General features: G+C 36.4%; 1 protein-coding gene across 1 annotated transcript; it reads left to right on the forward strand.

The window, feature by feature from the left end:
- Positions 1 to 251: 251 nt before the first annotated feature.
- On the forward strand, positions 252 to 10,578 carry LOC135465679 ((Lyso)-N-acylphosphatidylethanolamine lipase-like). The gene is given in 9 exon segments (XM_064742985.1): positions 252 to 382; positions 1,437 to 1,531; positions 2,544 to 3,074; positions 6,371 to 6,406; positions 6,409 to 6,488; positions 7,221 to 7,244; positions 7,247 to 7,306; positions 7,308 to 7,403; positions 8,169 to 10,578. Coding segments are annotated over 9 exon segments (1,125 nt in total). The 5' UTR covers positions 252 to 359; the 3' UTR covers positions 8,349 to 10,578.
- Positions 10,579 to 12,520: the final 1,942 nt, after the last annotated feature.

Genomic DNA, 12,520 nt, shown 5'->3' on the forward strand with positions numbered 1-12,520 from the left:
TGAACTGATACAAAAGGTATCAGCTACAATTTTTTTTTTTTTTTTGGGCCCTGGACTGACCACTGGGCATTTATTCATATGTGTGACACCCTTTTACACTGCCGCGTACAGTGCCACGTGGTCTAGAGGCGTGGCGTAGAGAGCATGGCTTTATACAATGTAAAGTTCTGTCAATAGGGAAGAACAGAATTACCTCCCTTGAGATCAGTCTCCCCTTTACGAGGTGCGTTTGTAGGAGTAACCTGTAGTTAGTTGGGACTAACCACTTTGACTGTCACATCTATTTTTAGAGAAAACAGGGCGTCCCCGTGATGTCACGGCACATGTGACGATCGCTCAGCTGACCCAGTTGTATCAATATGGCCGATCTTCAGGAAGACAGGTAAAGCATACGTACATGGATAGTTGCGTTATTTTATTTCTTACTACCTTGAGATTTGCTCAGGTTGCCTCGTAGCTAGGATATCACGGGCTAACCTTGGGCAAACAATATGTGACCACTCTCTAATGAAATGACCCTGGGTTGCGTATGCTGCACTGTATTGGAAGAGTTCGTAATTTTATAGCTGACCGAGATCTGTCAAGTCATTGCCTTCTTGGTGCACTTGCACTTTTCTTAACGGTTTCATAACGTTAATAACCTCCTGGGGCATTAGGCCTAGTTGTGCTAATTATGTGAAAAGCTAGTAGCAACTATTGTTAGGTTGTTAGTTAAAAGATTCTGTTATTTAACTGTTGGGTAAAATGCATGCATGATAAAAATGTTCTTTGCTAGCAGAAATGTAATGAATTTGCAGCCTATATTTGTTGCAAGTCCCATCAGGAATACATGTATATTCACGACATAAAGGAAATACAAATTATGTGGAAGAAGCAAAAGATTTTGGTCTTGAGGATTAGAGATAAACCCTAGCACTAATGATTTATGACAATAAAATCTTTTTAAATCAGCACTATTTTCATTTATAATTGGAGAAGGGGGTCAGAGTTCAAAATTAGGCGGCTGAATTGAAAGCAGTTATGTCACAATTTCTGTTGATTTGAATTGTAAGAATAATCAAAGTAGACAGCTACAGGGACAGCAGTAGACAAATGTCTGCAGCCTGATACTTGCCCTTTTTGAATATCAGGATATTAGTTCTGTGAGGTGTTGCAAAATGTTTCATGTACAATATTTTAAAAATGTAGTGTTACTGTTTCTTTCGACATTTTGAAATTTAATAACTGTCTTTGTAATAATGACAGTCCAGTTTCAATGGAATATTCGTTTTTACAGCCTAGTGTTAGTTACAGGGTTACTCAGTGATAGGATACACAGATATATACTGTCAGTAATCTTCATATTATTGACCCCCAGTCGTTTGAAATTGACATGTTAAAGTTGCTCAATTCATTATTTATGAATGCCATGTCTCTTTGTCTGGTTTTCTGCATAGTCAGCATCGGGGTTGGCTGAGCCTGAGTAGCTGGTTCCAGTGGAAACCCACATCCAAAGCTCAGCTGGCGAGGACGGAGGAAAAAATACTGAAATGTGAGAATTTGTCTTTTTGTATTACCCTATTTCCTCAACCTTTTCGCACATGAAAGAGCAGTATTCATTGCGATCTGTGCACATTTTTAATTTGATTTTGGATTGCATTGGTTGGATTGGCCAGTTTCATGACTTCACAAAAAGTAAAATTTTATCAGTCCACACATAATAATACCTTTAGAATATGCTTGAATAAACACCTTAAAAACATGCAAGATGGCTCAAGAATTACAGAATGCTGTCTATGCATTCTGGATTCCTCTGCTAATAAAACTTTCTGTTGAAACAGTGATTGATACCATGATTCATAAATGAATAAAAGCCTGAATTCTTCCTACCAAGATATTCATTTGTTTTTGTTTTTTTGGTCACATTTTGCCACCCTTTTTACAGGAGTAGTCAGCTTTAAAAGTAGCTTTTGGTGCACAAAAATGCCCTGACAAAAACTTCAGGTGTTTTACACTTAAGTAATGTTATTATTGAATGATGTTGCTAGCCACAAATCCTAAATGGAAGGCAAATAATTAATTGCACCTGCATGCTGGGAGACTATATTACGATTAGTTTATTCCCAAGATATTGAGTATTTGAGTCTAAAAAAGCATAGCAGTTGTTTTTTTATATTTTTTTTTTTGGTTTTTTTTTTTGGCATATTGTATTAAAAAAAAATTGTATGAACAATAGTAAAAATGGACATGCTCTTGAGTCTCTGCAACGATCAAATGAAATAAAAAATTCAAATGTTCAGTAGCAAATTCAACAAATTCAATGTGTGTCAGACATACACATTTATTTGGATTTGGTATTTATACAAAGCTCTTTTTACACATTAGTCTTGTTTCGTATGGCGCCATGGACTTTGAACCTATAAACCTGAGTTGCTAAACTTACCTGTATCCTACCTTTAGAACATTATTGTGTTAACATGAACATTGTACCTGTGTGTTTGTATAAAATCACATGTGTTTGATACTGGTATATATCTGATCATTTCATTATTGTTTGCTTACAGGCATCAAAAGCCCTCTAACCTCAGGCCATGTGTCTATTGCTGGTGGCCAAAGGCAGTTATGGACAGTGACAGTAAATAAAGACAAATCAAACCGTATACCCCTGGTTTTGGTACACGGCATGGGGGGAGGAGTGGGATTATGGGCCCAAAACCTGGATGCCCTCGGGGAGAGTCGCCCTGTGTACGCGTTCGACCTTCTGGGCTTCGGTAGAAGCTCCCGTCCAAAGTTCAGTTCAGATCCTACAGTCGCCGAAGCGGAATTTGTTGAGTCCATAGAACAGTGGCGTAAACAAATGCACCTTGACAGGTTTGTACTGTTAGGTCATAGCCTAGGAGCATTTGTGGCCACCTCGTATAGCCTGAAGTACCCGAAACATGTGAAACATCTCGTGCTGGTGGACCCATGGGGATTTCAGGAACGCCCAGTGGACAGTGAGCGCACCCGCCCCATCCCCGTGTGGATCAGGGTTATAGCCTCCATGTTAAAGCCCTTCAACCCCCTGGCTGGCCTTAGAGCTGCAGGACCCTGGGGTAAGTGTCTGTGGCAGTTTCCACAAAGCCATGTCTGACTTAAGTCAAAATTTAAAAACTTTTTACGATGGTTAATTTTTGTTTCTTGATGTTGAAATTTGAGCACATCTGTCTTAAGATAACATTGACAAAATTGTAATCTTTCATGCCCCAAAATAAGCTTAAAGATTATATTTCAAATTTTGGAGGGTGATTCAACAAAGTCATGTCTGACTTGCAAGAAGGTCAGAATTGAAAACCTTGGAACAAGGTTTTTTGTGTTAATTGAATTTTTACAGACTTTGTTTTGAAAAAATTTTCATGAGGTAGCCAATATTTTAATTTGTATTACCTAAAAGTGTAAAGCTTTAAAAACAAATTTCAAATTTTGACGTACCGGTTAAGTCAGAAATGGTTTTATGCATTGAATTCAGTTTATTACATATGTCTTAATTACTTACCCGTCTTTTTTGGTGTTTTAACTCCAGAAATCAGCATTTTTAGAGTAAGTTTCCTGGAAAGAGGTGTTGCAAAAGGCAATATTGTTCACCGTATGTTGAATGCAAACATTATCATGTATGTATATATACACTTTTAAGATAAAGCTACATACTTGTGATCCAAACCTTAGTATGTAGGTGATGCTAACAACAGCTTGCATTGTTTTAACGCAAGGGTTAGTTTTATTATTTTTATTTAATTTATTTTCAGCTTAAGTTAGACATTGTTAACATCAGTTTTGGCAATGTATGAAGCGTGTACCATCTGCTGTTGGTACTGTCTGTAAAAACTGTATACATTTACATACACTCTGCATCGATTATTCAAGCAAGATGTATATAATGAGAAGGAGAACTTCAAAGGGTTATGTCAATCCAATAAAAATCCAGACCTCAAAAGCAGATATTATTGATTCTGACATACATTGCACCTGTAGTTCCTTCAGTTTGGGACGGATAAAATGTTTTACCATATTGGTTAATGCAATATTTGTAACTGTGTTTTCACCTAAAGTTTAGTATAATTTTGTAAGTGACATATTTTTTTCGTAATTCTAATGGATTCATTCACCTTATAGTGCTATTTTTATTGGTGAAGTTTGATTAATTTCTTATCAGGGAAAACAAAATTGTCATTTTAAGGCCTTTATGTGCTTCTATCAGTGCATTGTTTTCATACCAGTTCACCAAAGTTAAGGCGAAATACAGTATTTTTATGTGTTCGTGTTTGTTGAATGCCACATGTATGCATAGTTCCATCAGAATTGGATGTGTATAATGCTAACGTGATATTTAGTTTTACACGTTCATTTTTTGTAGACAGCCATGTGTATGGTATTGCGTTTTTGTGTGTGCTTGGTTCAGCTCGGGTTTATAAATAGTGTGTCATCCACCTTTTTATTCTACACTCTTCAAAACTTTCTGAATTTTTCACCAAATTACATGTACATGTATGAAACGTAAAAGGGCATCCATATTAAGAAGCTTTACAGGTATCGGGCCATGAAAAGTGAAAGATATTTGATTCAGGTTTTTGCTACTCGTTAATTTTACCTGTAATTACCTTATGATAGGAACCTGGTTGGGCCAAATGAAAGACTTGGTACTTAATTGTTCCTGCCTCACTTGGCGATTGAGAGGTTAGAGCAATTAACTGCGCTGGTTGGCCCAATGTCAGAGTAATGTGACTGGGTGGGTGTGTCATGTCTGGTGCCCTCATTGTGATGCTTCAGTGGCAGCAGCACTTTGTCAGCATGGACTCGCCCTGCCACAAGAAGACACAGTATACATGTATTATGTGCAAACACATAATGACTCCTTGTCATGATATGACTGAAAAATTGTCAGTGACAACGTTAAGCCCAAAGCTTTCATGCATACGTTTTGTTCAGGTATATAACCGCAGGAAACACATGTTTAATACATTGTGTTAAATAACTTCAGGATAAGACAAATTGTGCTGCAAGTTACATGTATGACCTAAATAGACTATATTCTGACCCATATTCCTGAGTTCAAATTTCATTTCCCCTATAACTGTGCTGACACTAACCTAAATATCAATACATGTCCTATAATGTTCTATATTTAGCAAACTGATTCTGCATTATCAGCCTCAGACAGGACTGACATATCTGTACATAGGTAGAGGGCACTGACCTATGTACTAGTATGATCAGTGCATGCTAGTCAAAAACCTGTTAATAAATAATGTTCCACCTATGGGTGTTTAACGACAGTTTGACAGTCAGAAAGGTGGACGAATTATTGTTTTAGCTAGGGCGAAGAAATTGCAGACAAGGGAACTACTTGTTTGAATCCCACATATAAGCATTATGTGCATGTAACTTCCAACTCACAAGTAGCGTTGTAAACATTACAATACTATAGCGCTGAAACTTTTTTTCTGCAGAGTATCATCCATGTTCCAAGCAGACCTCAAAACATCTTTATAAAATTAATAGAACTCTCAGAATCAGGAAAAATTAGCAAGTAAGTCATGGACAAAATTTAGGGCCATTTAGGATATCTCCCTTGACATGTGACACCCGCAGTGAAGTAACACAAGATTAGTTTTTGAGGTGTGAAACTATGAGTGATTGGACCTCTTGTATTTAAGTATGCAGTATGCAGGTTTTGCCACAACAGTGACAACTATTTGATAGGCGACAGAATGTAGTTATTCAGATTTGCAGAAATGTACATATATTCTTTACGGGATTTTAAATTTCCTCACAGGGCTTAAAAATTATAAAATCTGGAGGCCTGTCCTGGGCTTTATCGGTCACTTCGCAAAATTAAATTCTGTTTTAGTTGATGGTCCATGTATATCTTCAACCAGATTATGTCACTTAAACTTCAAATCTCACAAGTACATGTAGCTATTTTTTTCTTTGGATGTCCCAACTACAAATAAATACAGCTTAGTCCTAAAAGGGCTGCATTTAAATGGGAGCAAAATCTCAAGGGAGGTAATTCAGTGTGATCTTATTGATGGATAAGGTCTTTAGTTCAAGTCCAGCTGTAGTCAGAATTGCTTTAAATTAGGAAGTTTGAAAGGTTATGGGCCTTGGTAGGGGGTGAGGGTGGGGTGTGGTGGGGTGGGGAGTACAGTGGCTTTTCCCCCAGGATTATAAGTGAAATATTAAAGCAAAGTAATGCTGAAAAAATGTTCTTGTATGTGGTTCTTTAAGAGTCTTATCTGTGCTTTGTACATGTACATGTATGTATTTTGCAGGCTGTTCAGTAAATCAGCTTCATCCCATGTGGTGCACATAGTTTATGAGATGTTATTTGTTTTGTCCTTTCTATGTGTAGGTCCGGGCCTGGTAAAGCGATTTCGACCAGATTTTCAAGAATATTTTCAAACCTTTTTGATGATGACACCATTTTTGAATACATTTACCACTGCAATGCACAATCGCCAGCAAGGTAAGTATTGATTTAAGGGTGATGTGCTGAAAAGTACTCTATGTATTTAGCTCAAGTTTTGCATATCTGTCAAGCACAATATTATCAGGAGGATGTTCCATCCTTGTTACCCTATTACGTCTAATTACTGTTTTTATTTTCATTTTCTTTCTTTCTTTTTGGAAATGTTCAGGGATGGAGGTGGGTATTTCGAACATCCAGATTCTAGTTTATTAGAATTTTCCAACCAATTAATGTGCTTATAAATCAGTGCATTCTTTGATGGCCTGAACTAGCTTGTTTCACAGTCCATTCAACTATATGTATGTGTATAGGTCTATATGTACATGTATGTGAATTATGAATGATAAAGTCTACTGTAAGTCTTCAGCATTTTCGCATTGTGTGCAAGGTGTTTATTCAGGAATATTCTGAAGGCATTATTCTGTGTAGACTGATACCCTTTTTATGAAGCCCTTGAAACAAACTTTAAAATGTGCATAATTGCACTGAAAGTTGCTCTTTTGTATGCGAAAAGGTTGAGGAACTTAGGTAGCAATATGTGTGTGGCAAAAACTGTTCTTACTCTCTGGTGAAAAAGCCACCTTAGAGTCCAATGTCTGATATGTCACCCAGCTGGGCTAAAAAAAAAATTCTAAATGACAAATCAGTATACTTTCTTGGCAGGAATAAATGGACTTTTGTGACATTATAGATTCATTCAGCATATTTATTTTTTTTTTCCATAGTGGGGGAGACGGCATTTAAAACTCTGACCAGTGTCCATTCGGATGGGCCAAAAATCCCATGGTTCGTCGTGTAGCTGACATTCATGAGGACATTCCCCATCACCATGTTGTATGGGTCAAGGTCATGGATCGACAGTAGCACGGGGTACCAGGTGAAATTCCTCCGTGAAGAGAGCTATGTGGATGTTCAGGCATGTGTACAGCAGCTAAAGGCCAAATTGTGTCCCTAAGCTGTTTTATTTTCCAAATTTTATTTTCAAACATTTGGAAATTATTCAAGTCCTCTTTAGTGTTTAGCTCACATGCACACTGTACAGGTGTATCTTGTATCATACCCTGAGCATCGGCTTTGGCGTCCTGTAACAGGGAAGGTCATGTTGAAACAAAACGTTGGAGTAGTATCTTAAAAGATACTGCATATATAGACCTGAAGTATTACATGCATATAAAGGACAATGTCAAGTCCAGCTCATGCTGGCTTCCTTTCTGGCTGTACATGAAGATCTCCGGAAGGTCTGCCAACAACCTGCGGATGGTCGTGTGTTTCCCCCGGGCTCTGCGCAGTTTCCTCACACCGTAATGCTGGCGGTCGTGGTATAAGTGAAATATTCTTGAATACGGCATAAAACACCAATCAAATAAATAAATAAATAAAGCACAATGACACAAGGGAGATATTCCATGGCTGATGCTCTGCACTATGCATTTTAATTGCCATAGATTACCAAAATCACAACTTGAGTACTAAGTTTCTATGCTCAAAATCAGGGTAGTCATACAGGTCATGCACCATCATGCATGAGGGAAAGTGTGTCAGTAACTTGCCAAAGGTAGGTGGTTTACCCCTTGCTTCCTCCATCCATAGTAAGTGAATAATCCTTGAGTATGACGTTAATGAACAGTGAAATAAATGAATTCAGTAATAAAATTTGTGTTCATCCTTTGCTTCTATTCAGATTGTGAAATCAGCAGGTCATCATGTGTATGCAGACAAACCTCAGAGCTTTAACAACGCTGTGAAGAAAGTTTGTAACGCTGCTGATGCGAAGTTAGAGCGGGACAGAGAGGCCGAATATGAGGCAATGGACAATACAGTCGGACCAGCCATTGAGCAGGCCGAGACAGCAAAGTTATGATTACCTCCCTTGTGAATAGTGGGCATGTGCATGTGTGTATATATACAGGTATGTGTAAATATGTGCGCATATCTTTGCAGCGATTGTAAAACGTCAGTTCTGCATAATGTTAGGGCTTAGGCCCACTGTGTCAGGGGCTAGTATTCCCCTGCTTTCATAGCTCACAGTTTTCATGAAACGGCGCTGTGAAATGGAAGCGCATGCGCAGTTTTGCCGTGGTTCAAATAACATTGACACTTTAACTGTGACATGACAGATTACCTATTTATGGTGTGGCATGTAAATGTATGTTATGTCTTTTAAATCTTCTGTAAAAACACTGAGAAAAAAAAAAACAAACCCAAAGTGAGGCTGACTATATACACATGCCTGCATGTTTCTTGTTTGTGTGGACAAATATAAATCTATAATTTATAAGAGTTTTAATGTACCGTTTCATTTTTGCTGAGATAAGAGAGTGCATATTTTTCATCATGCGGCATGACTGAATCAGTTTCATAAATTTGATACGAATGTAAAGCTGTATTGTCAATATTTATGTATATCTATCATATCTATACAGTTTCAAATGTGTCACCTTTAAATGTGTAATGTTTTGCTTGTATTTATGAAATTAGATGTGATTTTGTTTAAAGAATAAGTAAACGTAGCTGATCAGATACTGTAATCTCGCCCACCTTGGAAACCTTTCTGTGCAAATGTCTCAAAATGTGCCTTTTTTCATTAACCTTCGACTGTAAGAGTTTCTGTGAATCTGTCATAACTGTTTTGAAACAAAATGAAATGATAAGTTATGTGGTGAATAACATAACTTATATTACTTGTAAGATTTCATCAGAAGTTGACCTTGAAGATATTCCACACCTGATGCTACCATGCTTATATATCGTTTTTATCTTCTCAGGAGTAAATGATGACCTTGTTGTATGGGTTTAACCTCACATATTTCATCTGTACATACGCATATTTAGTGCTGTGTGGTACATAAATTGTATTTTATCTCTCTGTTAGCTCTGTATTGATTAATCTCTCAGGATTAGTTTTCTTTTAATGGTATTTCAGATGACTTGCTATATTTTTATGCTACTGTAAAGCTAATGTTCTTAAAACGGCTCAAGTTGTAATTAGCTTCAACTAAAACATTATGATGTAATTGAGTCCTGTTTGTGAATGCATACCCACAATGGTGATGACGAGGGAGCTTATTTTCCTCAAGATAGGCTTTATTCTAGTATTCTGGTAAAATTTCTGCTCTGTTTCTTTGAGGCTTGTAAAAATTGGTCTCTTCCTCCCTGTTGAGGACAGGCTTCATTCAAGTAAGAACCAAGGTCTATTTTTCCTTTAGATAGGGTTCATTGTGGTGATCACTTAACTCCATTTTGTTTGAAGCAGGCTTCATTCTGGTAAAAATTGACTTGGATTTTCCTTGAAGCAGGCTTCATTCTGGTAAAAATTGACTGGGATTTTCCTTGAAGCAGGCTTCATTCTGGTAAAAATTGATTTCAATTTACCTTTGCTGCAGGTTTTATTATAGTCATTGGTGATCTCCATTTTCCTTGAAGCAGGCTTCGTTCTGGTAAAAATTGATTTCAGTTTTCCTTGAGACAAGCTTCATTGATATATGATTTATAATCTTTACTTTGACATAAGTTACATGAAAGCTCTCTTTAAACTTTCTGAATTCAGCTGAATCAAAATGGGTAAACTGTCATTTAATTCACGTCCAAAGGTATAAAATGTTAGATATATACAGATTGTCATATATTTCCGTTTGAAGAGTAGGTACTTTATAAATCTCAACATTTCAAGATGGCTTTAGACGGGTTACAATCTGGAAATTTATTTGACCCTTGTCAACTTCTTTTCTGTCAAAGACAGTGTTATTAACTTGTGATATTGCATGATTCGTTCTAGAGTCAAGATCCAGGTCAAAATAATGTATACACTTGTTTTCACATCAATGTATGTCACTGATGATGAGAGAACTTGCTCCATAAAGGAAAAGATCTCTAAAAATTGAAGTCGGCATCACTAAATAGATCACTTAAAACTATGCATAAATATGCTTTCATCTATTTTTTTTTTTTTAGGTTTTTATGGAGAGAGTTTAAGGCATTCAAACCTTCTAAGGTGGGCTTTATGGACCATTCTGTCAGAGTGTATGAACTCTGACGTCACAGGAAATTCTTCCCACTCTAATCACGCCACTGAATGTTGTGATAATTCTTTTTACCCATAATTAAAAGATTGCTGAAATAATGTTCTCAAAACATTGAGAGGGGGGGGGGGGGGATATAACGTCAAAGTTCCTAGATACTGTCAGTATGTTTCATTGTAAGTAAGCCCACCATAGAATTGAAATATTTGAATGTCTTTCAACAATCTTCAAAAAATCTAAAAAAAATATAATGAAAATATTTTTACGCATAGTTTTCAGTTGTCTGTATAATGGAACTTTCTTCATACGTTAGCTTTCTTTTACTTCGAGTGCTTTACCTCTGTGTGACTGTAGTTTTTGTCTATTTGGTCTAATCACGTTTAAACCTGTTTTTCATTTGGCTTGCACATGTATATGTATCAGTGATTGATATGTATTAATTATACATGTAATAATCAGATTGTGGTAAGGGTCATTTTGTTTAATTTTCAGAGTTTTGACAATGTGTACTGAATCAGTTGACTAATGAAGCTGTTTTCCGGTGAATGAAACTCATTGCAATAGTCAAGATTATGTTCGTTTTTTGTTTGTTTTTTTTGGTCCCAGATATAAACTTTCTTTAAATATAACAGTGCGACTAATTATATGCGTATACACATGCATTTAAATTAATATTTACAGATTTTTTGTTTGGTTTTATTTTAATGTCCCTCTGTATAGTAGTCACCTTTTTCTTATTGTTTTGCACATGCATATATAAATGCAAATGAGGCAAAATGAAAGTCTTTGAACTTTGTGGAAGTAAATTTTTAGACTCTACCACTGATTTCTGAGTTACAAAATGCTCATTTTTAAATCGGCTTCTGCACAGAATTATGTTAAGTTGTCAACAGATTCATCCACGCACTTGCAAGACAAGATGGATGTGTGTATAGAAATATTATCTGCGGCATTTGTGTTTGAACTTTTAGCAAAAAATGTATCGATGACAAAAGCTTTATCAAGGACAAATGCTGTACTTGACCTAAAGCTTTTTCTGTAACTAAGTCAGCCATGTTGCCGGATTCTGAAAAGTGTTTTAGAGGTTAAAAAGGTTGAAGATTTACAGTAGGTCAAGTACAGAATTTCCTAGTTTTCTGTGGTTAGTAACTGGGACTGATCAAGCTCCTGTGATGTGGTAGTCAATATGGCGGCATTAAGAATGCATTTGCATGTATATATATGTGTAACTTTGGCTGAATGATAGTCTGATATGAAAAACAAAATGGCTTGATATTCTAGAAGAAAAGACTGTTTACAATTTCATAATGATCAGGTATCAGTGTGGGTGTCTCTGTGGCCGAGTGGTTAGTGTACTAGTGTAGCAGAGTGACCCAGGAGGGTCGCACCATAGCAATCGATGAGTTCCACACGTGGGAAGGTATGGCAACAATATTTGGATGGTCAGGAGTTTCTGGCGGCCGTTTTATGGTATAATTTGTCTTGTTAACATGACAATATGATACTTGTACATGTAGTTACTCCTAAGTGCATGTAGTGCTACATGCACTTTTGGATTCTTTTCCCATGGTTTTTACCCTCTCAAGAGACACAAGACCAGTAGGGTTTTGTTTGTTTTATTTTGTAATGTAAAAATAATGTTATTTTCAGTGATGTGGAATTCTGGATAAATGTATGGTTTTGAGATCTGAGCATTGTTTCTGTCTTACATTTAAAGTTTTTTTTTCTTTTCTTTTTTGTGATTACTGATGATTTTGGTTTTCATCATAAGCCAACTCGGTGAAATGTTTCTTTTGATTTCTCAAATTGTCTGATAAACACATGTAGTTACAGTCTGTTATATTGATGTAAACTTTCAGGCTTGAAATATAGAACTGTTTTTTGTTTTTTTTTTTGACTGAAAAATGTTGTTTTGTTGACCTCCTCAATATATGATACCTTATTTCTTCTAATTTTTGGGACACAGTCATCTCATTTTAGCCCTTATATATGTAAATGTAGCAGAAATATTGAG

This window comes from Liolophura sinensis, chromosome 5 (genome assembly GCF_032854445.1).
Source record: "Liolophura sinensis isolate JHLJ2023 chromosome 5, CUHK_Ljap_v2, whole genome shotgun sequence".
Classification (NCBI taxonomy): Eukaryota; Metazoa; Mollusca; class Polyplacophora; order Chitonida; family Chitonidae; genus Liolophura; species Liolophura sinensis.